The sequence below is a fragment of the Panthera pardus genome, unplaced genomic scaffold (genome assembly GCF_024362965.1).
Source record: "Panthera pardus isolate Hobbes unplaced genomic scaffold, ASM2436296v1 HiC_scaffold_11, whole genome shotgun sequence".
Classification (NCBI taxonomy): Eukaryota; Metazoa; Chordata; class Mammalia; order Carnivora; family Felidae; genus Panthera; species Panthera pardus.
In genome coordinates, this window is record NW_026526666.1 from 74846661 (window position 1) to 74869458 (window position 22798).

A 22798-nucleotide genomic window follows, 5' to 3' on the forward strand; every position below is an offset into this window, starting at 1 on the left:
CATTGTTTAATTGGAGGAGATCCTCAAGTAACTGTTTTTAATCTTCTTCCCTTCCCTCTTCCTCCAATTTATGACCCGAAACTCTTTTTACCAATAAAAACAGTAAGGTAGGGCTGAGTGATGAAATATCTGAAGACATTAACATGCAGATTAATAATGAAGGTTCTGGAGACAGAGGAATTGGTCTTAAATCCTGCCTCTGCTATTTACTAACAGAGTGGCCTTAGATATTTTATATAATTTCTCTAACCTCAGTCCTTCCATCTACAATGGCCAGCGTGTGTGTTATATCTATTATATATATTATTATATACCAAGCTGTGTTTTAAGTCTTTCACATGTATTAACCTGTTTTAATCCTTAGAACAACCCATCGAGGTAGTTACTATTTTTATCTCACTTTATTTTTGAAGAAACTAAAGCCAGAGAGAGGTTTTTGTAATTTGCCATACGTTACACATCAGGGAGGTGGCAGACTAGATTTAAATCAAGGCAGCTGGTGTCTGGACCAGTGCTACGTTTCTCGTATCTAATTCACAGAGTTGTAGTAGTGATTAAATGAGATAACCCACTTAAAGTGCTTGGCACATAGAGCCTGGAACATCATATGTGCATACTAAATGTTTTCTTTGGAAGCAGCATAGTGTAGTGAAAGCGAACCAGATGAGGGGGCTTAGGACTCCAGCCTCATTCTATAAGAGCAACTTATGTGACCACAAATAAGTTTCTTAGCCCCTCTGGACTTAAGTTTTGTAATCTGCAACATAAAATTTTTGTACTGTATGGTCTCTGAGGGCCCTTTCAATGTTAAAACGCTATCTATGACTTCCCAATACAAATTATAGATACATTTGAATTTGGAAGAGGGGGTTCCACCTCACTTAGGGAGCTAGGGAATAAAGTACTTTAATAATTCCTTGGGCTGGTAACATTTCTGTGTTGCCCTTCTAGTCTTGAAGGAGCTTGCTAGGAGGTAGTGAAACGGAATAGTCAAGAACCATGAGGTCTGGAGTAGGACCACCATTTATTGGAATCTTCATCACTTACTACCTTGGACAAGATGCTTGAGTTTCCATTTCATCTTCTGCAAACTGAGAAGAATAATACTGTGTACCTCATGGTAGTATTTCAAATATCCGGAAAGAAATTGCATGTAGAGAATTTAATACATAAGCAGTCAGTGCATATTAGCTATTATAATATTATTCTAAGTGTTCCCAGAGCTGAGGGAACTTTTTTTTATTTTTTATTTTTTAGTTCTTTAAGTTCCATGTGACATGGAAGCTCCTGAGTAACCCTTTTCTAAGAAATGGAATTGGTGATTACATGGCGAGGCACTTGCTGGGAACTGAGGGCATGAATCTGAGTGTTCTGACTGAGCAGTCATTCCTTCTACTCCTCTCTTTTATCAGGGATAGCAAGCATTTCTCTAGAATAGTTGTGTCTTGCCACGTCTTGCCCATAAGTGTAGTGAACCATCCGTGGCCCATCTGCTGTAGGTTTGACTTGCGTCAGTCCTTGACTAACCTAAGGAGAGTTTTCCTCACACACAGACCGGGCCTGAATTTCTGGAGAAATTTATTTATTTTTTTCTTTTACCCTGATCAAAGGAAAAGTAGTAGTCAAGAATCCTTTGGCCGTGATTGCAAAAACTCAAAAAATAGGTTAGAGGAGAGGAAAAGGAGGAAGCAGGAATGACTGAGACCGTATAACCAAGAAGGTAAGGCCTGCTGCTGAGTGGGTTTGAACACAGAGTTGTAAACCCTCTCATGATTCTCCACATCTTGCTCTACGTTGGCTTTATTCTCAGTTGTTCTCCCTGTAGCAGTGCCAAGCCTACAAACAGCCTTATAGCCATGACCTCAGGGAAAGACTCTTCTTCAGCGTGTCTGTCATGTCGGAAAACAGTTGACCCAACTGGGGACACACACACACACACACACACACACACACACACACACACACACACTCTCTTGGTGTAGGGGAGTCTAATGCCCTTAAATGGCATTATTTCGCATTCGCATTCCATGGCCAGGTTGGTAGTCATGTGATAGACATCCCCACCAAATCACATAGAATTTTTCCAAAAGGAAAAAAACTAGGCAAGCAAAAAAGTAAACAATAGCAATTTTAGATTAAGTGATAGGAGCATCCGCATCGCTGTCACCATTGTTGATGTGAAGGAGCTATCAAGACATCTTCTGACCTTGGGGAACTTGGCTTAGCCTAGCCAGCTTTGAGACAGTTTAAATCGTACAGGGTGATGACTCTCTGATTTCCGTTTTCTTCTCTCTCCATGCCCTCCCCCTTAATTATAGCTATTAATTAATACTCCCCAAAGCTGATTCTTCCCTTTTTCATTTTACCTGCACGCTGATAGTTTAGCATAGTAGTTAGCAGTGTGGACTTAAGGATCAGACTGCCTGGGTTTCAATCCTATCTTTCTCATTTGCTCATTTTGAAATCGTAAGTTTACTTTATACCTCTTTTCTCGTCTATAAAAGGAAGACAGTAGCTGCCTTCCTGAGTTGTCTTGAGTAGATAGACTGTGGAAGGTGATTGGCTTAATATCTAGTCAAATGGTCAGTAATAACAGATGTCATTGTTGTTGTTATTTCCAGCTCTACAGCTTTGAGGCAGCCTATCTGTTCTTCTGTCAAGAATAGGAAAGCTGAGGGCGATTGGGAGACTATCAAAAAGCACAAGATTTGGGCATCTCAGGATAGAGAGTTGAAGCCAAATCTGAAGGAGGCCTTTGGAACTCTAGCTGGAAGACCTAACTCCGATAACAATCTTATTTTTACAATTTACTAGTTAAATGGTACATTCTTACTGGCTTTTACTTGCTGAACGACAATGGACAATCTCTCTAGGCTTCTTTTTATTCTTTTGGAAAATGAATATTTTTGGATAGGATTATCCCTTCCATGATCATCATTGTCTGATCCTTAATTGTTTAAGTAAAAATGAATATTGGAAAGCGTTCTGTAGTCGTGTGTGTGTGTGTGTGTGTGCGCGCGCACGCACACACGCGCACGTGCATGTGTGTGAGAGAAAGAGAAATAGTGAGTTGGTTTATATTATGATAAACCGAAAAGATTTACTTGTTTATTGGGTGTAGCACGTTACGTACCTGGTTTCTTCCTAAGAGATTATCATATCCCCTTTCATACCCCACTGTCTAGATCATTTCTAAGTATTTGTTGATCCTATCTCACATCTCTTTTGGACTTGTCAAGGAAAGATTTTTAGACATTATAATACATATTTTATAATACTTGTCGGAGAGTCCGAAAGCTTGGTTGGGGATTTTGTTCCACTACTTACTTTGCAACATTACCTTGGGCAAGTTACATTCCCTCTCACGTGCCTCATTTCCATGTCTGTCTAATGAGGCATTTCTTCTATTTAACCTGTAAGTCCTTTCCTAACAGTCTGTGACTCTGTAACTATCACAGCATAGGTTGTGGCAGGAGTAGCTGGATTCCAAAGGGAAAACTTGGTATCACCAGTCCCTTTGAAACCTATTTTTTATCTGTTGCCCATTATGTTTGCTGCAGGATTTCGGCTGAATGCCTCCTCTTGGCCCATGTTCCTTTTGAAGACACTAAATGGAGCAGAGATGGCTCCCATCAGGATTTTCCACAAGGTATGGTGTCCTTCAGATATCACCACTGCAGACTGCTAAGGTCAAATGCTTACATTCTTTCATTTACTAAGCCCCTGATGTCTACTTTATATTTATGGCCTGAGGATGCCTTCTCAGAAACTAGTTCCGTGGAAGGATTTTTTAGTACCTTATGAAGCAGCAATGATCCCTGGAGGAAATTACACCATAAGTTAGGATTTCTGGTTTTTGGGTCCCAGCTCCACCATTAATAAGCTATGTCCTTTTGTCCTCATCTGTAAGTGGGAGTCTGTCTACCTCACAGGATTGTTAGGAAGTTAAAATGTGTTTATCAGTAAAACATAAAATATGATATAAATCTAATGGAGCTATTCTTATCCCAGATCTTGGAATTCCCTAAGTTCCATATGCTAAACAGAGAGAAAGGAAGGAGACTATTTTTTGAGTGTCTACAGGATGTTTGGAGTTGATATACACCATCTCATTTAATATTCACAGTTAACTTTCTGAAGCAAGAATTATGATTTCCACTTAACAGCTAAGAAAATGAATACTTTTGAATAAAGAACTTGCCCAAGATCACATGGCTAGTAAGTGGTGGAACAGGGATGTAGAACCCGTATCCATCCTTTCTTGTCTCCCAAAGGATGAGGCAATCAGTCTGCTCTCAGCTGAACTCTTTTAATGAGGTCAAGGGGCCTGAACTAGAGTTGCCTATGCTGCTAGTTAAGTCTAAACCCTAAGAGCGCCTTGGTTCCCAGAATATAGTGTACTGGGCAACCTAGAAACCCTTTCGCTATAGAATATATCAAATTGGTGGTGGGGCAGGGGGAGGGAGACCCACAAATATTCTTTTAAATGCTTTGCTGAGCTACCAGAAAGTTAGAAAACTCTCCAGAGGCCAGAGTGAAGAAGGAGAACCAGTGTTAAGTGTGACGTACTGTACCTGCAGGTCCCTTAAGGGGCTTTGCCAGTCTCACTTTCTAAGGATCTTGTCTTTTAGCAGCCGTGGTAGGATAGATGAGCACTTGGGCCTGTGCAGGGCAGTGAAACAGGCCCTGAGACTGCCACGCAGACAAGTAGGTCAGGTCCCTCAGGTGGTCCCTCCTAGTGAAAAGACTGTTACTACTGCTGAAGAAGGTGTCTGCCTCAGCTCTGCGGTGGGGTGCAAATGGGAGTCACCGCCCCTGATAAATCAGCCTAACCTGTGCAAGTCCAGATACAGCGCATGTGTTGTCTAGGAACTTCAGGGCTGTATGGAGCTCTTTCTGAGTGCTTGCAGAAGCAAACCCAAAGTCTCTCTAGAGGGTTTGGTTGCTTTCAACACAATGCCATAGGAGTCCCCAAGGTGAAGCACCACTGAAGAGGAGTATTCTGTTCAGAATTCCAGAGCCCTCAAATACTCTCAAAATAAACCCAACATGAGACATCAGTGGACCCAACAAAACAGTAAGGCTATAACCAAAGGGCTTCCAGATAATAGAAATAGCAGATAGAGATTATAAGTTAAGCATTTGAAAATGATTAAGGAACAAAAAGAAGGAATTTAAAAGTTGAGAGATGTACAAAACCCTATTTTTAAAAGTATTTTAAAAAATTGAAATGAAACTTAATGGTTAAAAGTACAAATTAATAGGTAAGTATATAAGAAACTAGGACTTAGATAAAGAAGAATTAAGTGAAAGATGTATGTAAGGAATTTCCCCATAATGCAGCACAGAGAGATAAAGAGGTAGAAAACATTAAGGAAAAGAGACCAGGAGAATAATACTAGAAGGTCCAACGTATGCTGAACACAAACTTCGGAAAGACTAATTAGAAAGAATAGAGAATAGGAATATTCAAGAAGATATTAACAGAATTTTCCAGAGTGTGCAATAAAGGCACATACATACCTTAAAACATCACAGTATTAATTGAAGTCCAGAGAAAAGATCCGAGCAAGTAATCACACAGGGTACCTTCCAGAGGGTTACAGGTAGTGTGACAGCACATTTCCAGACAGCAGCCGTACAAGCCAAAAGATCATAGAACAGTATCTTCCAAGTACTGAGAATAAAATTATTGTCCACCTAGAATTTTATATCCAGCTGTACTGTTATTTCAGAACAAATACAAAACCAAGACATTTCCGAACAAACTAGTACAAGTAGATACTTTCAGCCACTGAAAGAACAACTGAAAAATCTATTTCAGGAGGAGGATCATTGAACCCAGAAAATAAGAATGGACGTAATAGTGATGGAAAGATTGCTTAACATGTGGGTAAAACTAAGCAAGCAGTGCCTGTAACTGTATAAACTAAGTATAATAACAATGTGGAACTAAATTATCAAATACCTATTAACTCAGGAGTAGATAAATTTCAGGAGTAGATATTGTTTGGGACTGTACATATAATGAGTTTTAGACTGAATTGGTCAACTATACAGCTGCAGTCGTCTCAAGGCAATCTGCTAAAAGATTCTAAATAGAATGGTTAACATCTGAATCAGTGGAGGGGGTAAAAAGGGAAGAAAATTCAATTTACTGTAAAGGAGAAAAAGGAACCCAGAAAAATCAAGTTACATAGAAATGTAGGCAAGATAATAATTGTAATAAATTTAAATATCTCAGTTATCGCGAAGAAGGTTAAACTCATCAGTTCAGTCAGATACACATTAGATTGTTTTTAAATCTAGCTCTATGCTGTTTATAAGAGACCCTGCTAAAATATACACCAAATGTTGAAAGGAAAAGAAAAGACACACCAGGCAAATCTTTGTCAAGAAAGCCTATGCTAACTATACTGACACTAGGCGAAGGAGACTTTGTCGCTGAAAGACTTCATTAAAGAGGCCACAGTCTAATGATAAAAAAAAGTACATGCTCCTGAAAAACAGTGCCTCAGATATGAAAGCAAAATTTGACAGAATTTAGACAAATTGGAAAATCCACAGTTGTTGGCGAATATTTCAGTACATGTCACTCAGTAATTGATCAATAAAGCAGACAAGGAAATTGGTGTATCAGTCAGCATAAGCTATTCAGTATTAAATCAGCTGATAAGTTTTTTGTTTTTTGTTTTTTAGGTTTATTTGTTTTGAGAGAGAGAGTGCATGTGTGTGCCACTTGTGAGCCAGGGAGGGGCAGAAAGAGAAGGAGAGAGAGTCCAAGCAGGCCCAATGCTGTCAGTGCAGAACCCGATGTGGGACTTGATCTCACAGTGAGATCATGACCTGAGCTGAAATCAAGAGTCAGACACTTAACTGACTGAGCCACCCAGGGGCCCCAAGCTGATCAGTTTTTAAGAGTCAGTTGCAGGGGCGCCTGGGTGACTCAGTCGGTTAAGCATCTGAGTTAGGCTCAGGTGGTGATCTCACAGTTTATGGGTTTGAGCCCTGCGTCAGGCTCTATGCTGACAGCTCGGAGCCTGGAGCCTGCTTCGGATTCTGTGTCTCCCTTGCTTTCTGCCCCTCCCTCGTTCACACTGTCTCTGTCTCTGTGTCTCTCTCTGTCTCAGAAATAAACATTAAATTTTTTTAAGAAAAATAAATAAATCAGTTGCATTTCTATTTAACAACAGCAAGTGGCTTGAAAATAAAACATTTTTTTAAAATGTTTTTTAATGTTTATTTATTTTTGAGAGAGAGACAGAGCACGAGCAGGGGAGGAGCAGAGAGAAAAGGAGACACAGAATCCGAAACAGGTTCCAGGCTCTGAGCTGTCAGCACAGAGCCCGACACAGGGCTCGAACTCACAAACCATGAGATCATGACCTGAGCCGAAGCCAGACGCTCAACCGACTGAGCCACCCAGGTGCCCCTAAAAATTTTTAAAGATAGCACTTATGATAACAGTAAAATAATATGCCTAGAAAATGTTAATAAAAGCATGAGATACTTATAAAGAAAAATTAAAAATGTATATTAAAGAAAAAATCTACGTTAAAGAATACTTAAATGGAAAAGACTATTATGTTCATGGATGAGAAGGCTAAATATCATTTATACAAAGGTTATTTCTGTCTACACTAATCTATAAATTCATTGGGATTCCACTCAAAATCCAAAGAGGGGTTTTCTCTGGACTTGAAAAGCTGATTCCATGGTATCAGCTTTCATACAAAAGATCATATGAAATTCATAATGAAAGATCAGGGAGAAAGACTAGCCAAAACCATACTAAAAAATGACAAAGTAGGGGACTTTTTCTACCAGATACCCATTTAATAAGACCATGTTAGTAAGACCCTGTTATTCGTGCAGGATCAGAGTGTAAGACCAGAGAAAGAATAGAGTGTATAACACTTTTTGAGAACTTTATCTTTGCAACTACACTGCAGATCCACACCGTTGGACAGAGTGAGCAATGTTACGAGCACTTAGGAGGGCAATTTGACAATACTTAATAAAGCATAGGATGTGTATATCTGTCCTATAATCCAGCAATTCTACTCCTACTTACATACCCTAAAGTAACCCTTCCACATGTGTGCAAAAGAACAAGTGCAAGAATGGTCACTGAAACTCTTGAAACAGTGAACAATTAAAAATGATCTTAAATGTCCATCTGAATAGAATGAATAGGTTGTGATATATACATATAATGGAATATGAACTATTAGCACTTGAAATATATTGGAGCTAAATTTATCAACGTAGGTAAATTTCAAAAGTGTAGCATTAACCACACACAAAAAAGTTGTAGAATGATATGTATGGTATAATACCATTTATGTAAAATTTTGAAGTATGCAAATGGATGCGTATATATATATATATATATATATATATATATATATACCTATATGTATATACACACACACATACATACATAGTCAAGTATGAAAACATGCATGAGGAATGGGCACAAAAGGGATTCAGCTTTAAAAATGTTACCTTTTATTTCTTAAAAAAAAAAATCAGAATCAAAATGGTAAAATGTCAGGACATAAAAAGTAATACTTTGGTATACTCTGAAATTCATTTAAAAGAAAGACTACACTTTCATTATAAATCTTCGGTAGCAGCCGGTGACTTTTTCATCATTCCAAACTTGGTAGCAGTCTCTTGGGGCACACAGACTCTGTGTTTGCATCTAGGTCTGTATGTTTCTGTTTCTCATCTAGGAACCACCCTCGCCTTCCCACAACTTCTTCAAAATGGGAATGAAGCTAGAAGCTGTGGACAGGAAGAACCCTCATTTCATTTGCCCAGCCACTATTGGGGAGGTGCGGGGCTCAGAGGTGCTGGTCACTTTTGATGGGTGGCGAGGGGCCTTTGACTACTGGTGCCGCTTCGACTCCCGGGACATCTTCCCTGTGGGCTGGTGTTCCCTGACTGGAGACAACCTACAGCCACCTGGCACTAAAGGTAAAGGCTCATCCATGAGCTCTTGAAATCAGGACCCAGGTTGGTAAGGGAGGTTACCTGGGTCTCCCACGGTCAGCATATCTTCAGTAAACCTCACTAGTAGGCAGCTTAGGTAAACACCAGTGTCTACCCGAGAGCAGTCAGAAACAATAAGAATTTAATGTGCAAGGAAGCTAGATGTGGAGTTTGGGATAAAGTAAAAGTTCCTTACTCTAAATATCCTAGTTTATTCTCAGGCAACTAGCTTTTCCTCCCTGTCACTTTTGTTCCTAACCTCTTTCCGAGTTTGAGTAGCATGGATTGTCTCAAGGTGCGCCTCTCTCTCAGGTCCCAGGGGCTTTGCATATGAGCTGGAGTAGCAGTGTGCCATCAGGATACTTGAGAAGCACCGTAGCACAATGGGAAAAGCATGAACTTTGAAGCAAAGTAGACTTAGGTTTGAGTTCCAGCTCTGCCTTTTTTTTTTTTGCCAGCCGTGTGGCTTTGGGCAGTTAGTTTGCCTCTCTAAACCTCAAATTCTCTGTAAAAGAACACCTGCTTCATAAAGTTATTGTGAGGAATAAATGAGATGATATGGGTAAAATGCTTACATAATATCTGGCAAATAGCAAGTGCTAAACAAATGTTTTTATTATATTACTGCTGCTCTTATCATAGTTATTACATCCTGTATTATATTTATTATAATTACTAGATAATATATAATATGCCACATTATTGGTATTATAATGCTATTATTATAAAAATAACCACTACTAATGGAAGAGTATATATAAAATGCTAGAATAGTGCCACAGAGTAATTGAACAGTAAATTATGTTTCTAATGATGATGGTGTTGGACATCATCCAGAATAGAATTTGAGATAGCTGCTCTAAATAAAAGAAATACTAAGATCTCATCCCTGAAGTCTAAAAGTGCTAGTTAATCTGAAGGTGTAGAAAGTCACCCTTCCTATTGTCTGTCAGTCCCTTTTCTAAACCTCTGTCAGTTTCATTCATTCAGTTAGCCTGGTATTTATTGAGCACTTAACTGTGAGCCAAGCTGAAGATACAGCAGTTACAAGGATGAAAAACATTTCTGCCCTCCTGGAACTTCTATTCTAGTGGAAGGAGATAGGTGATAAACTTCAAAATCACGAAATAAACAAGATGATTTCAGATCCAGTTTCTCCTCAGGAATAAAGTATAATGAAATAGTGGCAGCAAAGGTGGACTGAGAAGGGGTTTTTTGTTTAACAGCTTTATCAAAGTGTAAGACAAGTGAAACAGACGGCACATATTTAAAATATACCATTTGAAAAGTGTTGACATGTGTGCATCCATGAAACCATGACCCATGATCAAGATAATGAACATATCCATCATGCTCAAAAGTTTCCTCATTCCTCTTGGCAGAGGGAGGAGATTATTTTTTTTAATGTTTACTTATTTTTGAGAGAGAGAGCGAGCATGCACAAGTGGGGGAGGGGCAGAGACACACACACACACACACACACACACACACACACAGACTATGAAGCAGGCTCCAGGCTGTGAGCTGTCAGCACAGAGCCCATTGCGGGGCTTAAACCCACATACTGCAAGATCATGACCTGAGCCAAAGTCAGATGCTCAACCCACTGAACCACCCAGGCACCCTGGGAGGAGATTGTTTAGATACAGTTTCTTTTCAGGAAAATTTGTCTGAAAAGGTGATATTTGAATTGAATGATCAGAAAGAATTCCAAGCAAGGACAGGGCATACATATCATGGTGCTGAGACGTGCGTGAGCGTATGTGTTTCAGGGGCAGAGAGAAGACTGCTCCTACTCTAGAGCGCTGTGTGAGAAGGAAAGTGGCAAAACCCTGTAGGACCTGGAAAGCCAGAGTGAGAATTTGGATTTTATTCTAAACATGTGGGGAATTGTTAGAGGGTACTATGTAGGGGAGTGACAAGATCCGATTTACTTTTAAAAAGTCACTTGCACTTGTATCCAGAATTCAACTCAACAATAAAAAAGGCAACCCAATTAAAAAATGGGCAAAGGGTTTGAATGGACATTTCTGCAGAGAAGATAATATAAAAGGCCCATAAGCACTTGAAAAGATACTCCATGTCGTTAGCCATTAGGGAAATGCTAATCAAAAGCCACAAGGAGATACCGGTTCACATCCATGGGTAAGATATAATCAAAAGGCAATAACAAGTGTTGGTGAGAATGTGGAGGAATTGGATACATGGCTAGTGAGATTGTGAAATGGTGCAGCCACTTTGGAAACAGTTTGGAAGTTACTCAAAGTATTAAGCACGGAGGTACCCGTGACCTAGCAATTCCACTCATGGGTATACGCCCAAAAGAACAGAAAACATGTCCATAGAAAAATGTATCATGTATGTTCATGACAACATTATTCATTGTAGCCAAAAAGTGGAAATAGCCCAAGTGTTCATCATGTGATGAACAGATAAATAAAAGGTGGTATATTCATACGAAATCTTGTTTGGCAATAAAAAGGAATGAGTCCTGAAATAGACTACACCACAGATGTACCTTAAAAGACATTAGACTGAGAGGAAAAAGCCAATCACAAAAGCCCACACGTGGCATGACTGCTTTTGTATGGGCTGTCCAGAAGAGGCAGAAACGCAGAGACAAAAGTAAATTAGTGGTTGTCAGTAGCACGGGGGAGAGGGGAAATGGGAGGTCACTTTGATGAATATGGTAAATATTCTCTGCAATTAGATCGGGAAGGTGTTTGCACATCTGTGTATCTACTAAAAACACCGAATTGTACACATTAAAGGGGTGAAGCTTATGGCATATGAAGTATCTATCAATAAAGCTGTCATTTAAAAACTCCCTCGGACTGCTTATGGAGAATGGATTGTGCTGTGCTGACTGTGGACGAGGAAGAGGGGAGGGTTGCTGGGATTAGGTTGGTGGCACTGGGGTGGGGAAAACTTGAGATGGGGGCAGGGCAGCGGTCAGACACACTTCTTGCCTCAGGAAAGTGCTATTCCTCCATATGCTTCAAGAAACAAGCGCCTGAGATTGCTATGAGAAACAACCCGTTGCTGTCCCTCGGCAAGCCCTGTGAGGCGGTATCTTCTGTGGAAGCAGGGAGAAGAGAAGTGCCTTGGAGGTAGTAGCAGAGTCATTTTTGCTTACTTGAGACAAGTAGGATAAGCCTCGGTGCTCCTGGCTATGTTCAGTGAGTAGGTTGGTCCTCTCACTTTCTTGCCTAGGCAATTTCATCATGCTTACTGTAAATCTCTTAGCGTTTCTCCACAGCCACAAGACCAGGGAGTCTTTGTGCCCAGGAGTTGCTGGGCAGGTATTCCTTTGTGACTGGGCACCATGCTGATAAGAAATACGACTATGTGGTTGATGCTTCCAGAGGCGTTTGCTGACTGTTTTCATCCTCCTCTTTGCATATCTGGGGACAGCTGCGATTTTTAACAGCAGATGACCAGATCAGCAGATGGCTCAGAGGTGGAGAGAGACCTTCTTCTGGTTGGCATTTCCAGACCAGATCCTTTGGCCATCATTCCAGCAGCCAGGGTTCCTCCAACAGTTCCCTTGCCCCCCACCCCTCCCCCTCCGTAGGTTCTCCAGGGTGGCTGTTCAGTAACAGCAGAACTTCAGCCACCTCAGTGTCCTGGCTAGGGCGCAAGTGATCCAATGTGGAAAAAATGTGGTTACTCAATTCTTTTCTCAAAACAAGATGTTCTCTCTGTGTAAGCCTGTTCTCTTTCTAATCATGCTGTCTCCTCCTCCCTTCCTACCTTCTGGCCATTCGTGTGCAAATGGTAAAAATTCAAAGTAATATGAGATTGTTTCTTGCTCTCAGCAAATAGGAAAAAACACCGATTTTATTCAGTGTTTTTTACATGCGTTATTTCACTTTATATTCCTGGTAACTCTCAAGTAGGCATAATTATTTTCAGATACATTTTATTTATGAGAAAAATAAATTTCAGAGGATTAAGTGACTTAGTTCTGTTGATATTTGAGTCTAGAGGGAGAAGTCATGGAGATCTTCCAGTAGGACCAGCTGTCAAGGCCATTTAGAGCCATATTGCCTTCACACATGTCCCCCCTGTACTCTCCCCATTCTCCTTCAGGCTTTCTTCAAAGCTTCATTTGAGACCCTGGATTTTGGCTTCCAGATCCTGATACGAAATAGGAAAGAAGCAGTGTTGGGGAATATCAGAGCTTTGAACGAGGGTCTAGTCCCAGCTGGGCCACAAACTTATGTCTGTGAACAAGTGATTCCTAATGAGAGGTTGAACTAGGTGACCCTCGATGGCCCTCCCACCCTTGTGATACTGTCCATTCCTGCTCTTGGGGATGGGTAACAAGGGACCCCTGTGACTGTCTCCTGCTTGATTCTGGGTCCGGCTCACCTACCACTTTGCTCTGCCCTCCAGCCACCTAGGGCTCTGCCTCTCTCAGGGACTCCTGCACCCTGCCCGTTTTCTCTTCTGCTAAGAGGTAGTAATCCTTTTTAGCTCTTAAACTCCTGGCGCCCAGCCAACTCTCATAAGAGCAAATACAAAGCTTACAGCTAATCCAGGGTACTTGGTTATAAAAGGCAAGCGTTGTTTTTGTTTTTTAAGCTCATCACTTTTTTTTATGTGTGACTTAACATAAAACTGAAACAGGCAAGTTTTACTTTTTAAACTTTAAAAAACAGAGAGTTCAGTCCATTTGGCTCAACTGTAACGCTTAACTAGGCTTCTCACCATCCTGACATCCACACTGATTTCAATCTGGGTGAGCCCATTTTAGATTACAGTTTAGCTTCCTATGTAACTTGTACAGTAGGAAGAGAATGTGAGCTGTGAGCTGCCGCGCATTTACGTTTTTATTATAAATTAATGTGTTGCTGTCCGGATTATACTCCCAATTTCTTGTGACTTCATAGAGTGTAAACTGGGTCTGGCTGCTCTCAATATGCTGATACAAATATGGGGTCCAGGAGAGGTGCTGCCCTTGAGCACACCTGTTGGAGTAAAAGGTCAGCCGGGCCTCCTCTACCTTTTCATTCCACCCCTTCCTTCTACCTGTGGCATCATACAAAGAGAATGCTTCATAATCTGACTCGGTGCTATGGTTGAGGGGAATAGTAGTTTTACTCTAGTCTAGAGAGTAAGAATTTGATGCTTCAAAACACAACTTTCAGAGTATCTCTTCACATTGTTTCTGTGAAACATTTAAAAAGTATTTTCCAGACTTTATGGATGGCCTCTTCCTCTTATAAAACTATCGAGGAAACTATACTATAGCCACTTTGGGATTCTGGGTCAGAAAGAGGATTGGTTAAATTGTAATCCTAAACTGTGCGGGGAAAAACCAGGATAGAGGCGAGAATAACACAAGCCAGGCTAAACTGTGGGTCACAGCATGTACACAGCACGTAGGTCAACTAACGGGTTGATTTTCTTCAGCCATCCATCCATTCATTCAAGTTCTAAGCCCTAAGCCACAGCTGAGTGCTAGTCATTGGCTTAATTGAGGGAGCATCTGCCTTTAGAGTTTACAGTTTGGGGAGTGTATAGACAAATAGAAAATTACAGCTTCAAAGTGATAAAGTACAGAAGGGCCCCTACCTAGTTTGAAGACTGGAAGGTGGAGGTCAGAGGAGGCTTCCAAAGAAAGTGACATCAGACTGAAACCGGAAGAAAAATTCTAGGTAGCCATGGAAACAGAGAAGTAGAGGCCCAAGATTAAAAAAAAAAAAAAAATGTGTTAAGGAACTGAAAGATGCTTAGACAACTAGACTGTAACATGGAGAGAGAGGAATGGAAAGCGGAAAGGCTGGAGAAGAAGCCCTTTTAGACTGTTTTAAAGATTGGGGTCTTTGCCCTAAAAGCAGTGAGAGACATTGAATGGGCTTTGTAGAGTCGCTGGTCAGATTTGTGTTTTAGAAGACCATTCTGGTAACAGTGAAAGGATGGGTGGCTTCCAGAAGGTGGAGGTAGATGTGCCTATTAACAAGCTGTTATAATATGCCAGTGAAAGAATTGAGGCAGTGACATTGTGGTGAAAAGGATAAAAAGATTGGCGGGGGGGGGGGGGGGGCATATTCTTTGAATAAAGAACCCAAAATATGAGTTCTTACAGTCGAACACCTGTCGCAACTACTTTACTTATTTAACGAATAATTACCCCTACAACATGGAAATTTTGCCAGTTTTTCAGTATAAGCCTTAATGAGAAAGCTAAAATTCTCCTTTTCATTTTGTCTAGGAAGTTAGCGTTTCTTACTGCCTAGACTCCTTGTTAAATGGAACTAAGTTATTCATTTTTATCTCCCCAGCACTTGGCACATGGTAGTTATTCAGTAATAATTTGCTGAGTGAAGTAGATCACGCTGAATATTCTGATTCCATTTGTGTTCATCAACATCTAAAGCCACTACTCCCTTAATTACCAAAGTGAGAGTGCTACTCCCATTTTCACAGCAGAGTGAAATCCATTTAAACTAACGTTCTGTCTTATAAATTTTGGAAACCTTATGGCCAAAAGTCAGGATGGCAAAGGCCACTCGTCTCCAGAAACATTCGTACAGCTCTACACCTGCCCTTCCATCCAACTTCTTTTGCTACTCAGCCACAGCAAGCAGGAGAGCGTCCTCTCCATAGGAAACTTCTAGCAACCAACATGCCGTGCCTATCTCTGAGAAGGTGTGTTCACTATGTCATGAGCAGTGTGGGCACATTGATCAACGAGCGAAACAAATTTTTTTGGTGCCCTTAATGAGGACAGCTACTTGGTTATTTGGCTGTTTTCCTTTTTACCTTCTCAGATATCCTAGTTCCAGGCCTCGCCTTTATTTAATATACCGTTTCCTCCCTCCTCCACACATGTGCATGCACACACACACACACACAATCTCTGTCATCATCGCAGATGTGGTCTTGTACTCTACTCACATCTAGAAACTCCAGCCTTTATTCATCCGTGTGGCCGACAGCTGTAGAGCCGTCCCCTTTTGGTGGTGCTAGGCACGGTGGAGGTTAGAGACAGGTGCCTGCTTCCCAGGTTGAGTGAGTAATTGAAAGAAAATGAGCATGTGCTCACGTGCTATGCACCAAGTAGCACAGGGAGATGCCTGCTATGGGTTCTATCTGAATTAGATGCCTGGACATCTCAAGAAAACTGTGCCAGAAGTGTTTAAATGCTCTATTTTGGTCCAAAAAAATACAGTATTTATGAGATGAGGTTTTCTCTTGATTGTATGCTTATGGTACACAAATAGAAATAGGAAAATGGGGCAGTGACATGAGACACTAGATTATGAAGCGGGGATCTAGGTTCTCCCACTGATTGTAATTATGTCTGCCTAAAGGACAGAAAAGTCCTGTCCCATACCTCTCTTCCAGCTCCCATAAGCTGCCCCTTCGGCTCTGCCCAGTTCCTTTGCCTTCACCAGCCACAGATGCCTGAGAATGGTAGCAGTTTTTTGGCACATGTAATGAAACAACTGGCATCTGTCAAACTCCTGGAAATAGTGAGATGTGACTTAAACAGTTCATAGATTTGACCACACCTACTGTTTTCTTTAGAATTCTTAGACCCATGTAGTTTTCTTTGGCAGGCTTTTATTGAACACCTACTATGTGCCAGCATCAGTACATATCAACTTGCAAAATCCCCTAGTTAAAAAAAAATTTTTTTAACGTTTATTTACTTTTGAGAGAGAGAGAGAGACAGAGCGTGAGCGGGGAAGGGTCAGAGAGAGAGAGGGAGACGCAGAATCCGAAGCAGGCTCCGGGCTCCGAGCTGTCAGCCCAGAGCCTGACGCGGGGCTCGAACTCACAAGCTGTGAGATCATGACCCGAGCCAAAGTCGGACGCTCAACCAACTGAGCCACCCGGGCGCCCCAGCAAAATCCCCTAGTGTATATGGTTTTTAGGAAAGCCGGACTGGAAATCAATAATATAAACTCTATGTAGTTACATTTTCTCCCTTAATTATATGGATGATTTTTTCAGGAAATATTGCAGGTGTAATCTCAATAGTGACTTACTAAGTAGACCATAAACATCCATGTATGTGAAAGAAGACGAGGAAAACTTGGCAAACTCTTTGACAGAGCAAAGAAAAAGCAAGAGTATGAGGGTAATACAGCCAGAAGGCAGGAGTTTCAGGCTTTTGGGATTCATTGTCTTATGCTATGGAAAGCTGGACTGCGCTCGTGTGACTGTGTGGCTGACCAGCATGCGCTTCATCACAGGGTGCTTTCACCAAGGGCCCTCGGTTTCACCAGACACATTCACAGATCATCTTCTGAGAACACATAGCCCTACACCTGCAGAAATTGCTCCCAAGTCCTCTTGTCTATTACCCTCAACAGCTAAGGCCAGTCACTCCTTTGTCAGTAGTAGAAGGTTCTTAAAGTTGGCTTGTGGTCCTGTCATGCACGATCTTATTTTCCTCTGTTTTCCCCCACTCTCTGTAGATTTATCAGTTGAAAAACTCCCAGGAAAAATGAAACATCTTTATAGTTGTAGAGGTCTTCTCCCCGTGCTGTAGGAATTAGAGTCCAGCAGGAAAGAAGGAGCTAGATCTGGAGAACCGAAAGTGTTAACCGAGCTGGATCAGAACAAGAGGCAACCCATGCTGCATTAAGTGAACTTGATTTAGAGGAGTGGAGTTTCAGCCTTGGCATCAGCCCAGCTGGCAGCACATAGCTGAACCCAGCCAAGTTGAGCAAAGCTAATAAAGAACACATCCTCTAAATTACAATGCCAAGCCAACGATACACTGCTGTGAGTGAAAACAAGATCCCAGTCCAGGAAACTGATAAACCAAATGGGTTTCCCCCTGCTCCTTTTTTCCCCCCATTGTTCATGTTCTATGTCATGTAGACACACACAAGTTGGGCTTACTTAACATTTTGTACATCAGTTTTCAATTCCATATACTGTGTTGTTGCCAGAGAGAGGAGAGATCTGATAATGAATTTTTTTTTGGCAAATAAGACTCTTAAGGATTATTGGAGAAACCTAGAAGTCAAAAATACTCTGACACCCTTCATTATTATAAGTAGGCATGTTTAGTTCATTATCTTCCTTCCTTTACTTGGGGATGCACTCTTGTTTATCAGTTTCAAGGTAAAATAGTGGGAAGAGCATGAACTTTAGAGACCAAACGATCTAGGTTCAAATCAACCTCTGTGCGTTCAGTTTCTCCATCTTTAACATATCCAAGTATAATGGTTGTCTCAGGAAAAGGCGCTTGTGGGATTGTTTGAGTTGCAAGCTAAAGTAGCCACTTTTTCATGGAACATCATGTATAATTAAAAAAAAACCGACTTGGATATTTGGCAGACTCTTTCTCCAAAATTAAGTGAGCTGGTCACTTTAAAGAAGACAACCTATAAGCATTTGCTGTAAATGATCAATTTAAACTTTCAAGTGAAAATCAGAATCTTGGGAAACTTGTATCCATCGTGAGCTTATCTTCCCAACATGTGAAGGCTTCAGAGTCACTCGTTGCCATGTTCTCGTCTATCTAGAAGTTGTTTTGGTTAAGGTTTATTTATTTGCCTTCATATTAAATATAAGACGTCAGAAAGGTAAATAAAGTCATAGAAGTCTAGAATCTCGGGGTTAGAGGGAACTTCAGAAGTTACCAAATTCAACCCTCCACCTAATTCAGGCCTCTCCCTGAGAGCATCCCCATAACTACATATCCAGCCCTTACTCAAATTCTTCCAGAGACAGGGAGATTATAACCTCCCAGAGGTGAACATTTTTCATTTGTGATAGCGCTAATGACTAAAAGTGTTCTTGCTAAATTTGAGCTGAAATCTGCTCTCCCCCAGTATCTATCTCTTGGCTCTAATTTTGTTTCTTGTTTCACCCAAAGCCTTCTTCAGACACCTCTTGATACTCTTGTTCCTCCAGGCCTTTTTCCTTCAGTTATATCTGAAATTGGATAGTTTCTAAGCCCCTCATCAGCTTGGATCTCTTCTTGACCCATTTCAGCTTACCGTGTTGTGCCCAGAGCAAACTCCGCACATCAGGGATGGTCTGACTAGTGCAGAGAGGATTGGCACTCTCGCTTCCCTTAAGAGAGCATTAGACTGCCTAGCATGTTGCAAATGAGGGATTGCATTTCCTCTGTTTTTATATACTTAAAATGGTTATAGTAGTTTCTTACCATTACCCCTTATCTAGGTTCAGCACAAGTTGAACCAAACTTCAGGACATAATGGCCATGTTAGAAAGGAGGATTTTCTGGCACCTTTTTTTTTTTTTTTTTTAATTTCTCTGCTACTAAAGGGTAGGGACGGTAAATCACAAGATTTGGAAAGTGCTTTTCCAGTTCTTTTTTATCATACTGTCCAGGTTGTGACACACCCAAGTATTTTCCTCGGGAAAAGTTTTCATTAGATAAGAGGATTCCTTCTCTTTCCCAAAGATAGCTTTTCTTCGTTCAAACCAATAGGGATCATGTAGTATCAGCTGTATAGAAACATGGAAGCCTGCCTTAGAGCTGAGTTCTCCCACATACCCATGGTCAGTAGTCAGAGTATACTTTCAAGGCAGTCTCATTTGTAACTTGCCATGGAAAAGAATGTAGATCATAAAAATGCTTAACCTTTTGTGTATCTGCTATTTTGGTATTACATTAAACTAACCACCTTTTATAATGTTGTTTAGAAAGATGTTCAATGAGCACCATTTTAATAAGAAAGGAAGTTAACCTTTTCAATGCCACATGGAAGTTTCCAAACCACCTGCGGGGTTTGCAGGATAGTAGTCCCTACCCCCCCCCCCCCCCCCGCCAGCATCCACTTATCAGAAATACAGTCCAAGATCCCCGTGGATGCCTGGAAACCACAGATGATACTGAATCCTATCAGTATATGTATTATGCTTTTTCCTATACATATGTATCTATGGTAAAGTTAGACATAGTAAGAAATTAACAATCAGTACTAATTTAATAGAACAGTTTTAACACTATACTGTAATTAAAGTTCTGTGAATATGGTGTCTCTAAGTATCTTCTTGTACTGCACTCACCCTTCTTGTGATGGTGTGAGATGATAAAATACCTACTTAATGAGGTGAAATGAAGTGAATAAGGGGGATGTTGTGACGGTGTTAGGTACTGTAGACTTTGGTACATCAGAAGAAGGATCATTTGCCTCCAGCCTGCATGGATAGTTGAAACCATGGAAAGCAGAACCATGGAGAAAGGGGAACTACTGTATTTGACCTTGGTTTACATAGGAAGAAACTGAAGCTCAGAAAGTTTACCAACAGGAATAAGAAGTAAAATTTGGTAAGTCCCTAAATTATATCAGACACAGTGCTTATCATACCCACATCCTCAAGCAGTATCTCAACCAAACCTAATAATAACCCATAGCTCAAAGGGGTTAAATGATTTGCAAGGACCTGAACCTAGCTGCATGGGTTTCTAACGTCAAAATCCATGTTTTTTCTACTATACCACGCTTCATTTCTCTTGTGCCTCAAATGAGGTTTAGAGATAGCCATTAGGTAAATGAGTCTGAGATAATTGTGAATAAGATTGAGTTAATGAATGTGAAAGTAATTTGAGAATTGTGAAGTGTGATTCGCACGTGAGAGGTTTCCATCAGTGATTTTGGAAGTGCATGGTGACACCTACCGGAAACTCCAGGGCCCCTTTTTCATGAGGTGGGGATGAGTTTGCGATACGTGTTGGGTGTAGAAGGAGAAGGATCAAGAGTGGGAGATAGACCCTTCAAAGCACCAATAGCTAGTTACTGTACATCTGGACAAAAGAAGTCAGTTTTCCAGGCTAGTCACAACCAGCTATTCAGTCATAGAAAATGAAATACAGTAGCTCTCACAGGGGAAGTCATTCATAATTGAGTAGAGCCACCTGTATATATTATATAATTGTGCAGTCAACTAGGCCAATTGAGATATTCCTAGGAAATTTAACGTTAATGGAAGTAAAAGGGAAGAAGAAAGCCGTCTGGGGCACTGGGTAGGATCCCCCAAGGATATTTTGAATACATGCAAGTTTGCCTGTCTTTTCTTCCCACTCTTGGAATAGCTCTCAGTAGCCTGTCTCTCTGCTTTATACCACCTGGAAGCCTATTTGGATAAGGGCTTATAGTGGCTATCTAGTTACTTGTACTTTTTTTTTTTTTTTAATGTTTACTTATTTTTGAGAGAGAGAAAGAGCATGAGCAGGGGAGGGGCAGAGAGAGAGAGAGAGGGAGACATGGGCTCTGAGCTGTCAACACAGAGCCCAACACAGGGCTCAAACACATGAACTGAGAGATCATGACCTGAGCTGAAGTCAGACGCTTAACCAGCTGAGCAACCCAGGCGCCCCACTTGTACTTTTTAAAAAATGTTTATTTATTTATTTTGAGAGAGCATACACAGGGTGGGGGTGGGGGGAGGCCAAGAGCGGGGAGAGAGGGAATTCCAAGCAAGTTGCAAGCTGTCAGTGAAGAGGCCAACTCAGGGCTTAGTCTCACAAACCGTGAGGTCATGACCTGAGCTGAAATCAAGAATCAGACATTTAACCTACTGAGCTACCCAGGTGCCCCTGGTTACTTGTACTTTTTAGTGACAGTGTATCACCACACTTTTTCTTCTTTTGGCTTTCATTTGTTTATGTGTGTCTTTGTTTTCAGAATTATGTTACTATATCTCAAAGAAAATAATATTCTCATCTTGACTAACTTGGCAGGAGCTAGCCCCAACCCCATTGAAATTGTTAAATAGTATTATATTTATATATAATAAAAACTATAAATTTTTATAAAAATTATAAATTTTTATAAAAATAAAAATTATGAATTTTTATAAAATAAAAATTAATTTTGTTTTCCACATTAACATGGAGAAGCAATTGGATTTCCTTTATCTTATTACTTATCCCAGTAATGTCTGTTGACCTATACCTGGCCTTTTAGTGTAATATATGAAGCTAAAAATGGAAAATTCAGCAATCTATTCAGAAATATTTAATGAGTTCCTACTGTGTATTCGCAAGTATGCTAGGTATAACAGGGAATATAGTTTCATTAGGGGAGATGAGATATGGATAAATAGAATGTAAAGTAGAAACAATTGTTGCTGATTTGACTTTCTTCTGCATTTAGTTTAGATTTGAATATTTTTTAGAACCATAGAATTCTCATAGAACTTCCAAAATGGAAGGATCTTTTTAGAAGATTTACTAGCTGTGTGACTTAGAACAACTTATGTTAACCTCTCTTAGCCTTAGTTTCTTCATCTGTAAAATGGAGGCAATAATATTTCTTACTCATAGAGTTGTTGTAAGGAGTTAAATGAGTTCGTATATTAGAGCAACAGCCAGCACATTCTAAGCTCTCCAAAAAATGTGAGTTATTAGTCATTCTAGTCTGATGCTGTTATTTTAATAAACAAGGAAATTGATGCATAGTAAGAGTAAGTCACTTCTTCAAGTTTTATTTGGGTTTGCTATTAGATGATATGTGTTTTTCATAGGGTGATAAAGAAGGAGAGTCTTTCATGGGTCATATTAAAACAGTTTAAGTTTATGTGTATTACATAAATACTTGTAAGTTATGTGTTACATAAGTGCTTATAAAATAGTTGTTGTTAAACTTAGAGTGAAATATTTAAGAGTTGCCCAGAAACAAATGAAGTTTCAAAATAATACCGTTCAGATTGAATCGGTGAGAAGAGGGAAGTTGGGGAGGGCTTCTTGAGATTTGTGTTATTTGCCAAAGGACACTTAGAGTTGATAGCCGTGTGAAGAAGTGCTTGGAAGGGGCATTCGAGGGGAGCTCACATGTACAAGGCACAAGCCAGGGAG

General features: G+C 40.4%; 1 protein-coding gene across 19 annotated transcripts in view; it reads left to right on the forward strand.

Moving 5' to 3' along the window:
* SCMH1 (Scm polycomb group protein homolog 1) overlaps positions 1-22798 on the forward strand; it is a 185876-nt gene that overhangs the window by 95266 nt on the left and 67812 nt on the right. For 16 of the 19 annotated variants that reach the window (XM_019429156.2, XM_019429171.2, XM_019429172.2 and 13 more), the window contains 2 exons: positions 3561-3649; positions 8739-8982. The exons of 2 other annotated variants lie outside the window; for them this stretch is intronic. In XM_019429156.2, coding sequence (XP_019284701.1) covers positions 3561-3649; positions 8739-8982 — 333 coding nt within the window. The remainder of the gene's footprint in view (positions 1-3560; positions 3650-8738; positions 8983-22798) is intronic. One more of the 19 variants, XM_053896756.1, reaches the window with a different exon arrangement.